Raw genomic sequence first — 16,659 nt, 5'->3', positions numbered from 1 at the left:
TGTTTATTGTATTAAAAGCGTTTCAACATAGATTTACACTTTTTACACAACTGGTTTAAAACTGTATTAAAGTTATTTATATAGCGCCAACAGTTGGTGCAGAGCTTTAAAATATTTTAACCTAACAATCCTTAAAGCAGAACTAAAAAAGGTAAAAAGGTTTTGTCCCCATTTTGGATTGAGTAGGGGAGTGTTGCAACCCCCCCATCTGTGTCCCATTAAAGACATTTTCTTACAATTCCTGTCCCATAACCAATAGGAAGGGAGGGGAAATCCCAGCAAAGTGAGGGAATCCTTGGTTGTCACCAGAACAAACGTCCTGACTGGAATTTTTCCACCCCAATCTTGTTCTAGTGACAACCCAAACTGAGGGTTTTCCTTTACTTGCAATTTCAGTGATAATGGAAAACAGAAAAAATAGGGTGAATCCCTCAAACGAGGACACAGACAGCAATAAAAACCCTAAGAGGCATTCTAATCCCTCTCCACCATCCAAAGCTTAAAAAGTTTCTATATTCGAGAACCCCTTTTCCTTGGGATTTTGAAGGCAACCATGTAACAAACTACATATATTTTTATAAAAACATCTTTATTACATTATTCTGACCTTTTCAAGGACAAAAAAAGTCAATAAATCATTAAAGCTTTTCACATACATTACTTTACATGTCCATGTTTGTCACAAAAATTCTTTCCTGTAGCACAGTTAGCTGCCAGAACTATACATATTGTCAAATTCTATGTAGTCGCGTCCCCAGCTAATACATATACAAAACATGTCCACAATTACACTTATCACAAACATATTACAATGAATAATTGTGAACTATTTCCCAATTAGAAAATGTCTTACATGTAGCACACTCTGTTAGATATAAAGGCCATCTCCAGCAGCAATGGAGCGATAGACAGTTGCTGCCAGTGCCCTGATGGAATACACACAAGGACCTCCGAAACCTCACTGCCCACGGTTGAAAAAAGGAGGGAAAATGATACTACCACATCATCCTTTTTACAACCGTGGGAAGTGAGGTTTCAGAAGTCCTTGTGAATATTCCATCGGGGCACTGGTGGCAACTGTCTATTGCTCCATGGCTGCAGGAGATGGCCTTCATACCTAAGATGTTTATACATGTAAGAAATTTTTTTATCGGGAAATAGTTCACGATTAATTATTGTAATATGTTTGTGATTAGAACCTTGTATTGAAGAGTGGTATAATTTTCCCTAAGGAGCGAATGAAAAAAAAAAAAAAAAAAAAAAAGCTCTGAAACGCGTTGGAGCCCTGGCGTAATCAGCTCTTAAGAGCTAACAAACTGTGTCATTGTGGACATGTTTTGTATATGTATTAGCTGGGGATATCACTGCATAGAATTTGACAATATATATACATAGGTATAGTTCTGGAAACTAACTGTGCTACAGGAAAGAATAATTGTAAAAAACACGGACATGTAAAGTTATGTATGTGAAAAGCTTTGTTCATAATTTACTGACTTTTTGTCCATGAAGAGGTCGGAATAATGTAATAAAGATGTTTTTATAAAAATATATGTAGTTTGTTACATGCTGCCTTCAAAATCCCAAGGAAAAAGGGGTTCTCGAATATTGTGATTTAATAGTGATGGTGACAAACACCCATAGTCCCAAAAAAACATTTATTTTCTAAGCTTGAAAAGTTTTGTATTTAGTTAGACTTTAAATATGGTGGCTGGATTAGTTCAAGCTTTTCTGGTCAGTAATAATTTTTCTTTGGCTACTTTCACACTGATCTGCAGCAAAAATGAGTTTTTGCTGTGTTTTTCCCACGTTTGCAGTGTGTTTTTTTTTAAACACAGGACTCAAAATCTGCCCCCAAAATGCTACACAGGTGCGTTTTTGCCACATTTTGCATTGATTTCAATGGGGAGGTGTGTTTTTACTGCAAACAAGCAGCAATCAGAACTTTTAAAAACCAGGCTCACAACGAATCAGTGTGAAAAGTACCATAGGAATACATGGTTGCATGTTTTCCTTTTTTTTTTTTTTAAATACATAAAGTGGAAGAAAAACAGATCAGTGTGAAAGCAGCCTTAGGGTGTCTACATTCTGGATTGCAGAGCAACAGACACCTTTGGAGATTTTGTAGAATGCAATATGGTAAATACTTCTTTGTTAGCATTGATTCCCAAAACTTGATTACTCTTTATATTTTCTTGGTGTTGCATTTGCAAAATGCCTGTGTGCCTTATTCTTAGATCTCTCATATGCATGTACTCCTAGGTTCAGTTTAATTCTGCCTTAAAAGAAATTTTATAACTGTCGAAAAACGTAATTAAAAAAGGTGTAATTCTCAACACCCACGCTCTACAAATAATCAGTTTGGTGATCCTATACAAAGCTCCTCCTGAACAGCCTACACCCGTAAATTCAAGACTCAAACACTTATTAACACCTCTTTCCACTGAGACCTTCCATCACTTATATGCCTATAGCAGAAAGGATTTAGGTTTACAGCTTTCCATGCTAGGATTTCCTGTTCACAAGCATGAACTGCCCTGCAACACAACACAACATTCAAAGATCATTATTTTCTCATTAGCAGCCAGTTACATCACTCTATATCATGAATAAAGAGATTGTGAGAAGCTGAAAACCAGCTATATGTATCTTGGGGGGAGGGGCTGCAGAAAGGAAGATGTGTAATTGCAATGACATGAAGTATAGCAGAAACCTTTATTCATAGGTCTGACTGTGCCAGAGTAAGCTGCACTGAAAGTACTGGTCAGAAGACCAGATGTCTTCATATATGAAATCTGCTTTAGCTCATGGTCCAAGTCAGTGGTAAACACAGTTAGGGGAAATTCAATAAAGCAATTACGACACTATTCTGGCGGCATGGCCCCTATCAACTGGCCTGCAACGAATTCAGAAAAGCCTTACAGTAGTGTCAATACAGTATCCAATACATGCGCCACATAAAGGTAGTTCTTATTTTCGCTACTAAAAATCTGTCGTTATGGATGTAACCGATTCAAAAAGAATTACCACTGTTTGTAGATAAGAAAACTGGTGTTAATTAGGACCAATTGGTGTTGGTGTGCAGAGGGATGCCAGTGCCGAGGGGGACATTCTGTGCTGGGACATGGGTCATGACCGTGATCGCTTCCTGCACAGGGCTCGTGGTTAACAGGACACCGGACGCCATCAGCCCAATCAGCTCACTCATCCACGGCCACATTTACTTGCCTGCCAGGAGATTGTCTGGCCCACAGCTGAATGTAAAACAAAAAGGGGTGGGGGATGTTTTCTGACCACATTACCCAAATATGGCCATAGCTATATTTGGGCAATGACAGAAATCTCCCGGCTGGCAATGTATCACTGGTTGCTATGATGCTATTGGCTGCACAGCAGACAGCATCTTACCAACGTTGACGCTGTGCAACTGGTGCTGAACATTCACCGAGGACAGAAGTGTCCGTGGTATTAACACTGACCTCACTGCTTCTCTCTACCATGCCTCTGATAAATTCATGTCCAGACATTTGTTGTGCAGAGGCAAGACTGAAAGCCAAAGAGTGTCATAGATGCTCTTTATTAATTCCCTAGTGTATGTTCTTAACACTTGACATTGTCAGTGGGTATGTTCATGTGACTGTGGCCTAAAGTTTTACCAAGACAATAAGAAGGAATTGCAGTTTAAGAGGCCAAACCTAGTGGTTTATACCCAACATAAAGAGGCAGGGGAAGAAAGTTATTTTTTTCCCATATACATCTAGGATACAAAAGCTCAAACTAAATAAATGTAAACGTAGATATGGACAGAAATAGGATTGTTCTGTTTTCTTGTCAGTGATGATCAGACAGTGTGTACAATCGCAGGAAAGAAGGAAAAGGGAGGGACCGCAGATCACCAAGCTCCAGCTCACAATACCTCTTACAACAATATGGCAACTTGTAAGCATTTCAGTAACAAGAAATTCCTTCCCTCCCAAAAAAATATATTTCAAATGCAGGAAGCTGTGGAAACTGAAGCCCACTGTGTTTAACCCAAAAAAAAAAACCCCACTCAAATTTAGAAGAAAATAAAAACCCTTCCCAGCACGTGTAGACAAATATGCGGCCGCAGTGAAATGGGTCTTCTTCCGTGGGGCCACATATATGCATACCTGTGTTTGTGCTGGAAGAGTAGAGCACAATGCGATCCCATCTTGGAGACCGAGCCATCACCAACAGCTTCAGGTCTCTCACCAATGATAGGGAGTCGGGAGGGCTCTTTTACACAGAGCCACTCTGCTCCATTCAGCAGGGAATCTGTGAGCAGATCCCTACTAAATCAGGGCTGAATTTAAGTGTTTTGACATCCATGCCCATTCAGTTTGTTTCTACATTTGCACAGTGGACAAGGGTGGGCCTGTGATGGCTCTATGGGCAGCCGGATATAAACAGATTTTATTTATTTTTAATAGCAAGAGATAAGAATTACTATTTACCACCAATCGAAGGCCCAATTTATCCTGAAAAAAAAAAGGTATAATTTTAAATGGATACACTAAGTTGCTGCGATGTGTGCAGCTTTACTAACACATGGCAAAGTTGCATAACTGGTTTCAGACGTCAAGATTTGTTAAGGGTTACAGGAGATTACAGAAGTACACTCAAAACAGAAGTTTTTTTGCATGTTTTGCCTGTGGGTCTGAAAGGTGCACCGCATTCCAGTCGCATTGCCCTTATGATCCACAGCGAGGGTCAGTGCAAAGTTAACATCCCACACACATACATACATCAGTGGTTTATATAGTGAACTCCGTGTAGAGTAATTCACCCTGAGGTCATCACAGAGGACAAGGGGGCACTCTACGTCTGAAGGGAAAAGACATTTAATTTCCAAACACGAAAAAGTTTCTTCACAGTGAGAGCTGTGAAAATGTGGAATAGGCTCCCTCAAGAGTTGGTTCTGGCCAGCTCAGGGATTGCGTCAAAAAAGGACTGGATTCTACCCTAGATACACAGAATATAACTGGATACTAACATTTATAGGTAAATATCCGATTGCCTCTCGTGGGGATCAGGAAGGAATATTTTTCCCAGCAGGAGCAAATTGGTTCCTGCTTTGCTGGGTTTTTTTGCTTTCCTCTGGATCAACTGTCGGTGTAGGATTATAACTTTTTTTTCTTTTTTAAATGGTTGAACTGGATGGACTTTTATCTTTTTTCAGCCAGACTAACTATATAACTATGTAACACGCAGGTCGCAAACAGCGAGTTTGCCTACACGAGATCACATGGTACAAAAAAATGCCATGCGATCCGGTTACAGTGCATTTCCAAAAGTAGTACATGCAGTACTATTTTTCATGAATGGGCTGAAATCACACTGTACAGAACTGCCCCCACCAGCATTCTGCAGGGACGACTGCTGCTGTGTATAACCCATGCAGATTCAGAAGCTACAGTTCTCTAATCAGCAAAGCTCATGTTTCCTGCTGATTGAACAGCTGTGGTGCTGACCCAACAGGAATGTGGGGGTGTATTTAGGACCACTGCAGAGAGACACCGCTGCTTACACAAAGATAGAGGTTATTTTTTGCAGAATTCTAGCAAGATACAGGATCTTACACTAGGGCTGCTTTCTAATCACAACAACCTTTAAGTGCCCATTCATACTGGGTTGTGCCGTAGCAATCCATGCAAACGCAGTGCATTTTACTGTGCACTACGGCATGCTATACTGCCATTTATTTTGAATAGGCCCTTGACTACAGCAGAGGTGTGTTCTGTACATGGGCTGGAGGTGCCATTTATGAATGGACTGGATCACACACCTGGTGCACTACTTACCACAATGCAACAGTGTGAACTGGCCTTAGGACTTTGATTATCTTTTGCTTTTCCTGCAATGTATTTAGCCAATTTAAAAACAAAAGTACAACTGGGCTTAAAGTTTCATTCCTACACCGAAATAATGTGCATGAGTGGTTGTGTTTTTTTTTTGTTTTTTTTAAATGCACAGCTGTGTACTCATTGGCTCTGAAATCAGCCAAGGTCCTGGCATGGCTTGAGAAACCTCATATGATCTGTAGCCAGTGTCAACACAAATTGTGAGAGGCTTCCCACATACCATGACAGGCTTCCCTGGCATGCACCAGGACCTTGCTTAGCATCAGAGCCAGAGAGCAACAGCAGCCATGTGTGTCTGGAATGCAGAGCAACATTTTACCACAAAAAAAAAAAAAAAAAAACCAAAAAAACAACACCAAGTCTGCCTTCAGCTCAATATGCCTTTGTGAGAATATTCATGTAAGATATTTATTTTAACATGCATGTGAAGATAAAAAAAGGGGTAGTTAGGCAACAGTTGCTATTATAGGTATTTGCATTTATCATACTGTATAGGTGTGTCACGTTTTCATGAACAATAGTCCCAGAAACCATGTTTAAAAACTGTTAGATACCTTTAAATTTAGACCGGATATTCGCCAGTTCCTTATTGATCCGCTTAATCTCGGCTTCTTTGCTTTTACCTATAACAAGAAAAGCAAAAAACATTAACAACTCATTCCTTCTAGTAATTACAAACTAGGCTTTCAAAGTGCCATTAACAACTACTACCTGAAATTCTAATTCTGCTAAAGCTTTATAATCAGAAAAGATAAAAAAGTCGGCATTTTAGAGAATATAAATGATAATTTTCAACATCTATGGGGACTACTGAGATTCAGCAGAGTAACAGCTCATCCCCACTAACCATCATCAGCATGCATGCACAGACTCACCGCTGTGTGGGGACAAGGGATCTACCCCGTACAAAACTGAACAAAAGTTCACCTAATCGTAAAGACAGAATGTGAAGGATTGTGCCTCGGCAACAGTTTCATTTTAGCTTTTCATCCCTTAAAGAAAATCTATTGCAAAGTCCAGGATCAGACACCAGGGAAATTGTTCCTGTGGCCTACCTCTACACCACCCCAAGTGACTGGTCAGCTTCCAAAGGGCAAAAATGGAGGAATTGTATTGTGTCCTGGGTAGCTTTTTAATGAATCAGGTCCAGCTAGCGAAGAAAGAATGGGGTATAGGGCCGTTACCCTGTAGACAGGGTCATTGTAGATTGACACGTAGCTTTAAGTATGAGATAAATTAAAGTTCAATTTCAGACAATGCTTTTCAAAGCGGTATTGAATCCAAAACCAAAAAAATATATAATATATTGCAGCTTACCAACCATTAGATGTGGTGGCTGCATTAGTAATACAACACAACAAACACTTTACTCCTGCGCTACGAAAGGACTCAGTAGACCCAATAGGAATGTTCTGGAATTTTCTGGAATATGCACTGCTTGCTGCCCTCAACAGACCGGGGTGGTCCGAATACACTGGATACAAATAGGAAACAGAAAAAGGGCGCACCTACCTAGTGCATTATCTTTTAAAATAATTTATTAAAGAAACAAAAATAGGTATCACACTCACAATGGACATAATAACACAGGCATGTCAAACTGAACAAGATGTATGATCCAAACAACATCTGAGTCCATACGATGGAACCCTGGATGACCAACTGGCTAACGCGTTTCGAGAACACAACCTCTTCCTCAGAGCCAACCAGTTACCTATTTTTGTTTCTTTAATAAATTATTTTACACTATAATGCACTAGGTCAGTGCGCCCTTTTGCATTAGTAATACCCCTGCTGTATTAGAGTGCCCTAACTCTGGATGAAGGAGCACATTTGGACAGCAGCATTGGCAGTTTGGGAGCAGTGGAATGTTAGATATACTACCAGATTTATATACACTAACAAATTGAAACCAAACACCAGCTAACACTGTATAATCAGTTCGGTTTACATAAATGCGGATCACTGTAACCAGCCCTGTCAGTGTTGAATGGTTTGTCTCATTCGTATAAACTGCTATATCCGGAAGAGAGCTTGTTCTTTTTAAAAACAACAGACTTACAGGCCGGATCACAAGACAAAAACAGAAGAAAGCAAGCCTAAAAAAGAAAAACGAATGCAGCCATCACATCTAAGAATTGGTAAGCTGTGATATATAATAAAATATTTGCCTTATTTAAGGTAATTAAAATGATCCTCCTGCTTAAATTCCTCTATATGTTCTGGCACTCCCCAAAATTGCTACCTCTAAAAACCTTCAAAACACTTGAAGGAATCCTTAACTCGTTCATTTGTGGATCAGGTAGACATAAGCTCTCCTGGCTCGCACTCAAAAATCCCACCTTGATTGGGGGGTAGGCGTACCTCCTGGATTTTCATTCTTCCTATCTGGCAGCGCAGCTATCCCATGTTTTCCACCTAGTTAAATCTGAGGCTGATCGCGATACCAGGCTTTAGTATGTGGGTAGCCCGGTCAAGCCTTGTTTGAGGGACAGTGGGCATTCTGGTGCCCATGTGACTCGCAACCCATTAGCTGTCTAGTCTCTTTTGTCGTCTCAAATGACTCTTGGAAATGTTCCCTACTACAGAACAAGTGATTGCTATTGTGCAATATGTGATATCAACGTGCCATGGTTTTTTTTTGTTTTTTTTTTACCGGTTGTTAACAAAAGTTCTTTCAATGTTGAAGTATACCTGAACCAAAAAGCAAACGTTTTATATATTGCAGCAGTAAGGTAGCAGTGTTCATATGCAGGTGGAAGGATTTATTTTTCAATAGAGCCTTCAAGCAAAATTATAACCAAAACTTCTCACTTTCAATAGAGTAAGGGAGAGTTAAACCCATCAGTTTATTCTGCCCACTGTGTCCCGTTGGAGAGATTTCCCTTTACATCCTGTTCCATAGCCAAAACAAGAAGTGAAGGAATTCCTGGTTGTCACCAAAACTAGCGATCCCATTGGAAGATTTCCCCTTGATTACTGCTCTGGGGAAAACCCAAAATCTGAAATTTTCACGCTGTGTGATAAAAGGTCACTAGGACAAATCACCTTAATGGGGACACAGACCGAAATAAAAGGCTGCCGTGCTCTTAGGCCCCTTTCACATTGGTGCCATCCATTCATTCACGTTTATTCAAAGAAAAAAAATGGATTCAGGTTTCATCAGTTTAGTTTATATCAATTTACTTCAGTTAAATCCAGTTCCGTTTACACCAGTCTACATCCACTTTTACTTAGTTATTTCAGAGACCAGAGGTGACAAATTATTAAAAAAAAAAAAAAAAAAAAAAAAAAAAAAAGGTTTCTTGCCTAAAAACAGACATAAAAACGGATGGTATTTATTTATGTCTGCTCAGTTTCAACGTATCTGGACGTATTCTTGTCTGTTTAAAAAAAACAAAAAAACAAAAAAACTGGGACACAGATGTAAACGGATGGTCATCAACAAAATGATGATCATGAAACACACAAACAAACCCCCCCCCCTACCATACACATCGGAATCACAAACAGCTGGCATTGGATTCTGATCATCAACAACAGCAATGATTGAGAACTAGCAGCCATGTAAAGTCATCTGTCATCTGCGGGTTCTTATATTACCGCATCCTTGAAACAGGTATTGTGTTGGCTGAATATATAGATTGTGGGTTGGAAGGGGATAAAAGACGTTCCAAGAATACAGTAATAAAAGATGCATAAATGGGCAATGGCTGATGCAAACTATTCATTGTGCCAGGATATTCAATAAATGAAAGAAAAAAAAAAAAAGTTACATTAACGGACAAGTTCACCTTTTGTTAAAAATAATAAATGCACATTAAAAAATTAGCATTTATTTTTTGTTGCAGGAGCCTGTAAACCATTGCACCCTGCCTTACATTGCACCTTGACTTGCAAGTCTCCATAGCACAGTGGTAGTTCATTGAGAACTACAAGCAGAAAGCCGCTAAGGCTGTCAGGACTTGTAGTTTCTCATTCACAGGACTGAGCCTTGCACGACCACTTTTTTTTTTTTAAAGTTTGACAGCTGGCGGGGGGAGAAGGTCTCCCGCTAGCTGTCAAAGCAGCGGAGTAAGGCCGGTCTATTCATAACGTGTTACACCCTAAATATGGGTGTAACATGTAATGAAAGGTGAACTTATCGTTTAACTACCTCCCACATGCCATAAGGAAATGACAGGCGGGTGGCGGGTGGCGGCTCTCTCATTCTGGGAGCAGGACATGACATCCTCCCACTGTAACTGCACATGCACACCCTCTGGGGGCGCGCAGCGATCGGTGGTGCGCAGTGTCCCTGGGACACAGCGGATCACCGATAACAGTAAAGAGCCGATGACACAGGCTCTGTCATGTGGTCAGCTGTGTGCTGTCACAGCTGATCGCATGTAAACAGGAAATGCCGGTTATCGGCAGTCCTCTCCTCATGCTGACAGTGGTTGAGGAGAGGAGGGCCGGTAGGCATTCCTCAGAGGGGACATCTACACTGATCAGTGCCCTGATGATCAGTGTAGCCCCATCAATGCCACATACCCCCCCCCCCCCAAAAAAAAATTTTCAGTCGTTTTTAGTTTGTTCAGCAAAAAATAAAAAACCCAATGGTGATTAAATACTCTAAGCTCTATAGGTCTCAAAAAAAAAAAAAAAAAGAAAAAAAAAAAAAAGTTTTTTGTTTGGGCACAGTGTTGCTTGACCGCGCAATTGTCAAAGTGCGACAGTGCTGAAAACAGGCCTGGGCAGGAAGGGAGTAAAAGTGCCCAGTAGGCAAGTGGTTAAATGCTCATTACACAAAATGAACAAGCAGCAGACCAAACGTGCTATACAAACAAAAAGAACCTGCTTTATAGAGACAGCATAACTGGTTGCTGGCTAGCATTCATATACCACAATTTTATTAAAACGATTTAGAGTTCAAAGATTAGACTGCACTTCAATACATTTTGCTTCCCTTGGGACAGTTTAAAAGCAAAGTTTGCTTTTTAAATAAATAAATAAATTCACAGATTTTTGCAGTCAAAGCTACAACATCACTTTTCTGGGAAAAACCAATCCATGCATCTGGAGTGTGACGACAGGGGAGGGTATAGGTGGAGTTCTGCAGTTCAAGAAAGCTGCTTGAGATTTCAGAGCAGCAGGTACGGCGTTATCAACGTAAACAAGTAGTTAACAGCTTTCTGGATTTCTGTCAGATCAATCACGAATATTTCTGTAGTTGTAAGAAATAAATAAAATGTGGAAATATGTTTATTGCAGAGGTGAATGGATTTTATTCCCCTCCCTCCCCACCGGCATACATTTTCAATAAAAACCCTCCTGTAGTATTTGATATTTTAGGAGTCCTAATTGAAGAGTGCAGAAGTTTGGAAGGCAAGAGGCCAAGCTTGACTTTTATAACCGGATTTGCATTATTCTTTCAGCCGCCTACCTCTCTGGATCTACTAGTCTTTTTGACGTGTGGTTTCTACTGTAGGTAACAGCTTACACTTTTTACCAGCTTTTCAAGTCCACATCTGATATACTATAAATAATAAGACAAACTATGTACAGTTATACCAGATCAATAAGACTTCAAAATGCCTTCAGTTTAGGTACAAATAATGAAAGATTAATTTGGATTGGTTGCCGTTAGTTATGGCACTCTGCATGCTCCTTATAAAATGAATGCTGTACTCAATTCATAGTCAGTCACTAGCATTAAAGAGCCAACAGATACCTGTGATTTTACTGATAACAGGGAGACTATAATATTAAACACCGGGGGGGGGGGGTGTTTGGAAGACAAACACAATCTTGTACAGATGCTAATCCTATCAAAAGGAGCGCAAGTCCCTTTGTTAGTTAAGAGCGACCAGATCTCTGTTCTACAATATCTGTGTCAGACAGCAGGAGCTGAGCGCTCCAATTTCTTTGCTGCCCTCTCCTCCTGACCAGCTCAGAGAAGGAGGGGGCTGTTAACCCTGTAGCTCTGCTCTTGTGTAATCACTGCACAAGCAGAGATGGGTTGCAAGCTGTCAGCTGACTTTCCATTTGACAGGTCCCACCTAGCAGAAATCTGTGGCAGTTTTCTATATGAAAAACTGCCACATTCCTTCTGTTAATTGGAGGCAGACTTTCTTTTTTCACTCTGAAACAAAAATTGGTGGGGGTAGCACAGCGGAGGTATAGACTCCAGAGATATCAATTTACCCCTGTGCAAATCATTAGTAAAACCCCATCAGGAACATGCAGTTCAATCCTGGGCACCAATTCACAAAAACATAGAAATGTGTAGTTTAGTTACATTAGCATCAGATGTGATAAGAGGTTAGTGAATGTCTACAATTGAGCAGAGGTTTTATGTACTGCATGGGCTCTGCACGTTAACTCTATTGGGAAAGTAAACTAGTATGGGGATTGAAGGGCAAATGCATTTGTGCTGCGTTCATACTGCTTTTATTATTATTATACAGTATTTATATGGCGCCAAAGGGTATGCTCAGCGCTGTACAATAGCAAGGGGGACAGAACATGAGACAAGACTGTAACAATACAATACACGAGGGGTTCGAGGGCCCTGCTCTTTCGAGCTTACAATCTAAAAAACTCTTCTTGAGAAGGAGATTAAGGGGGGATATGATCAACATGTAGAAACACATCAGTGGTTCATATAGCGAACTCAGTGTAGAGCTATTCACCCTGAGGTCATCACAGAGGACAAGGGGGCACTCTTTACGTCTGGAGAAAAAGACATTTAATCTCCAAACACGGAAAGGTTTTTTCACAGTAAGAGCTGTGAAAATGTGGAATAGACTCCCTCAAGAGTTGGTTCTGGCCAGCTCAGTGGATTGCTTTAAAAAAGGCCTGGATTCTTTCTTAGATACACAGAATATAACTGGATAATAACATTTATAGGTAAAGTTGATCCAGGGAATATCCGATTACCTCTCAGGGGATCAGGAAGGAATTTTTTCCCCTGTAGGAGCAAATTGGATAGTGCTTTGCTGTTTTTTTTTTTGCCTTCCTCTGGATCAACTGTGGGTGTAGGATTATAACTTTTTTTTTTTTTTTTTTTTATTTATGGTTGAACTGGATGTCTTTTTTCAGCTAAACTAACGATGTAAGATCGGTTTTAGTTAAAGGATAGGTCAGCTTTGTAACAGGTTACACCCGTATTTAGAGTGAAACATGCTATAGTACAGCACCTGCCCGAACTGCTGATCATGGGTGCAATGCTTTACAGGCGGCAATGTAAAAAAAAAAAAATCCACATTTAAAAAATGCTATTTTTTTTACTTGCAAATGATGTGCATTTATTTATTTAACAAAAGGTGAACTTATCCTTTAATGTGGCGCACGTCACTCCTGCCATTATAATTGTGCAGGAAGCTTAGGTAATCCCCCGGAGGAACATATTTATCAACTAGCAGCTTAGCAACCATTAGTTCAGTTGTACCAATATTTGGAATATAAAGAAGCCCACCTTAAAAACAGTATTTGTTTGAAGTCATCCTTCTGTTGTATCTACATGCAACACTGAATAACTGATCAGTTATGTGTAAACCCCGTTTAAAGATTTTACGAACCAAGCAAAAGACTACAAATGTAATGTTTATGACTGGTAGTAGTCTGCACGCCAAATTTAGCGCACATTACAGTCAGTAACTTCATCTCTGCAGCATAAGCTAAATAATGTTCATCTCCAGCCAAACGTTAATGTAATTTTATTTAAGCATGATTAGCATCTTATAATAGCCCCAAACAGGAGACTGCCATGAAAACAAGAACGTCAAGACCAAAAGCAAATGCATACAGTATATCCTAAAGCTACTAAACTGCAGCAATTTGACTGGTACCAGAATTCACCAATATTAAAAAAAAAAACAAAAAAACAAAAAAAAAACGCTCTCAATTAACATGGACTATTTTTAATCCTTTTGCTGCTAGCATTAGTAAATGGATAGGAAAGTAGATCATATTTACATGCTTTAAACTTTTTTTTTTTTTTTTTTTTTTTTTTTTTACACATTTCTGCAGTTACTTCCTGGTTTCCACACCTAGGCAAATGAGGTCATACATCCCTGGAGTCTAGGGGCAGATGGATTCCAGGAAGTAAATGCTACATGAATCATCTGCCCTTACTCATAATGGCCACTGCCAGAAATGCACAGGTGCGTTTTTAAAAATGATTTCTCAGCAAAATAAAGCATGGAGACATGAATGGGGGAGTTTGCTCTAAATATTAACAATAAATAGCAGTTTTGGCTTGTGGTGCTCAAATGCAGTGCAGTTCCACTTTAAAACATATCTAACCACCCCTCCCAAAACATTTAGTGGGGGGGTGTAATTAGTACTTTACAAAAGATAGTATTGTTTTGGCTTCCAGTTCAGCTGCCAGGAAGTGATAAGGGCACAGTATTTCTGGCAGGATCATTTGTACTTTCATCAAAATGTTCTTCGCTTGCAAATAAATAAATATCACGCAGCCACCACATCCAAGCACTGCAATATACTACATTAGGGTTCCATACATACTGGAACGTTTTTCTGCCGGCAGCTGAAAAATGCGAAAGTGGCAAATAGAGATGAGCGAATTATTCAAAAATTCGATTCGGCTGATTCGCCGAATTTGAGGAAGAAATTCGATTCGATGCGAATTAATTCGCTACGAATTTAACTTATTAAAAGGGTTTCTAGGCTTCAGAGAGCCTTTAAATTAGTGCAGAACACTGTACCTTTAATTTAAATGCCCTTGGAGATGAGGAAGGATGAGAAGAAGGAGAAGGATGAGGAGAAGGATGAGAAGGAGAAGGATGAGAAGGAGAAGAAGAAGGAGAAGGATGAGAAGAAGGAGAAGAAGAAGGAGAAGGATGAGAAGAAGGAGAAGAAGAAGGAGAAGGATGAGAAGAAGGAGAAGGAGAAGAAGAAGGATGAGAAGAAGGAGAAGGATGAGAAGAAGGAGAAGGATGAGAAGAAGGAGAAGGATGAGAAGAAGGAGAAGGATGAGAAGAAGGAGAAGGATGAGAAGAAGGAGAAGGATGAGAAGAAGGAGAAGGATGAGAAGAAGGAGAAGGATGAGAAGAAGGAGAAGGATGAGAAGAAGGAGAAGGATGAGAAGAAGGAGAAGGAGAAGGATGAGAAGAAGGAGAAGGAGAAGGATGAGAAGAAGGAGAAGGAGAAGGATGAGAAGAAGGAGAAGGAGAAGGATGAGAAGAAGGAGAAGGAGAAGGATGAGAAGAAGGAGAAGGAGAAGGATGAGAAGAAGGAGAAGGAGAAGGATGAGAAGAAGGAGAAGGAGAAGGAGAAGGATGAGAAGAAGGAGAAGGAGAAGGAGAAGGATGAGAAGAAGGAGAAGGAGAAGGAGAAGGATGAGAAGAAGGAGAAGGAGAAGGAGAAGGATGAGAAGAAGGAGAAGGAGAAGGAGAAGGATGAGAAGAAGGAGAAGGAGAAGGAGAAGGATGAGAAGAAGGAGAAGGAGAAGGAGAAGGATGAGAAGAAGGAGAAGGAGAAGGATGAGAAGAAGGAGAAGGAGGAGAAGAAGGAGAAGGAGAAGGATGAGAAGAAGGAGAAGGATGAGAAGGATGAGAAGAAAGAGGAGAAGGAGAAGGATGAGAAGAAGGAGGAGAAGGAGAAGGATGAGAAGAAGGAGGAGAAGGAGAAGGATGAGAAGAAGGAGGAGAAGGAGAAGGATGAGAAGAAGGAGGAGAAGGAGAAGGATGAGAAGAAGGAGGAGAAGGAGAAGGATGAGAAGAAGGAGGAGAAGGAGAAGGATGAGAAGAAGAAGGAGAAGGAGAAGGATGCGAAGAAGGAGAAGGAGAAGGATGAGAAGAAGGAGAAGGAGAAGGATGAGAAGAAGAAGAAGGAGAAGGATGAGAAGAAGAAGAAGGAGAAGGATGAGAAGAAGAAGAAGAAGGAGAAGGATGAGAAGAAGAAGAAGAAGGAGAAGGATGAGAAGAAGAAGAAGAAGGAGAAGGATGAGAAGAAGAAGAAGAAGGAGAAGGATGAGAAGAAGAAGAAGAAGGAGAAGGATGAGAAGAAGAAGAAGAAGGAGAAGGATGAGAAGAAGAAGAAGAAGGAGAAGGATGAGAAGAAGAAGAAGAAGGAGAAGGATGAGAAGAAGAAGAAGAAGGAGAAGGATGAGAAGAAGAAGAAGAAGGAGAAGGATGAGAAGAAGAAGAAGAAGGAGAAGGATGAGAAGAAGAAGAAGAAGGAGAAGGATGAGAAGAAGAAGAAGAAGGAGAAGGATGAGAAGAAGAAGAAGAAGGAGAAGGATGAGAAGAAGAAGAAGAAGGAGAAGGATGAGAAGAAGAAGAAGAAGGAGAAGGATGAGAAGAAGAAGAAGAAGGAGAAGGATGAGAAGAAGAAGAAGAAGAAGGAGAAGGATGAGAAGAAGAAGAAGAAGAAGGAGAAGGATGAGAAGAAGAAGAAGAAGAAGGAGAAGGATGAGAAGAAGAAGAAGAAGGAGAAGGATGAGAAGAAGAAGAAGAAGGAGAAGGATGAGAAGAAGAAGAAGAAGGAGAAGGATGAGAAGAAGAAGAAGAAGGAGAAGGATGAGAAGAAGAAGAAGAAGGAGAAGGATGAGAAGAAGAAGAAGAAGGATAAGGATGAGAAGAAGAAGAAGAAGGAGAAGGATGAGAAGAAGAAGAAGAAGGAGAAGGATGAGAAGAAGAAGAAGAAGGAGAAGGATGAGAAGAAGAAGAAGAAGGAGAAGGATGAGAAGAAGAAGAAGAAGGAGAAGGATGAGAAGAAGAAGAAGAAGGAGAAGGATGAGAAGAAGAAGAAGAAGGAGAAGGATGAGAAG

At 40.2% G+C, this 16,659-nt stretch overlaps 1 protein-coding gene across 3 annotated transcripts in view; it reads right to left on the bottom strand.

Annotated features, from left to right (window-relative positions):
* Window positions 1-16,659, bottom strand: part of LOC149463010 (AP-2 complex subunit alpha-1) — an 82,302-nt gene that overhangs the window by 47,672 nt on the left and 17,971 nt on the right. For all 3 annotated transcript variants that reach the window (XM_089676078.1, XM_089676079.1, XM_089676080.1), the window contains exon 2: window positions 6,437-6,505. In XM_089676078.1, the coding sequence (XP_089532204.1) occupies window positions 6,437-6,505 (69 nt within the window). The remainder of the gene's footprint in view (window positions 1-6,436; window positions 6,506-16,659) is intronic.

This window comes from Staurois parvus, unplaced genomic scaffold (assembly GCF_062004578.1).
Source record: "Staurois parvus isolate SC_StPar_1 unplaced genomic scaffold, SC_StPar_1.0 ptg000163l, whole genome shotgun sequence".
Classification (NCBI taxonomy): domain Eukaryota; kingdom Metazoa; phylum Chordata; class Amphibia; order Anura; family Ranidae; genus Staurois; species Staurois parvus.
Note: the sequence above shows the minus strand (reverse complement) of the source record. Positions and strands in the feature narration are given on the sequence as shown.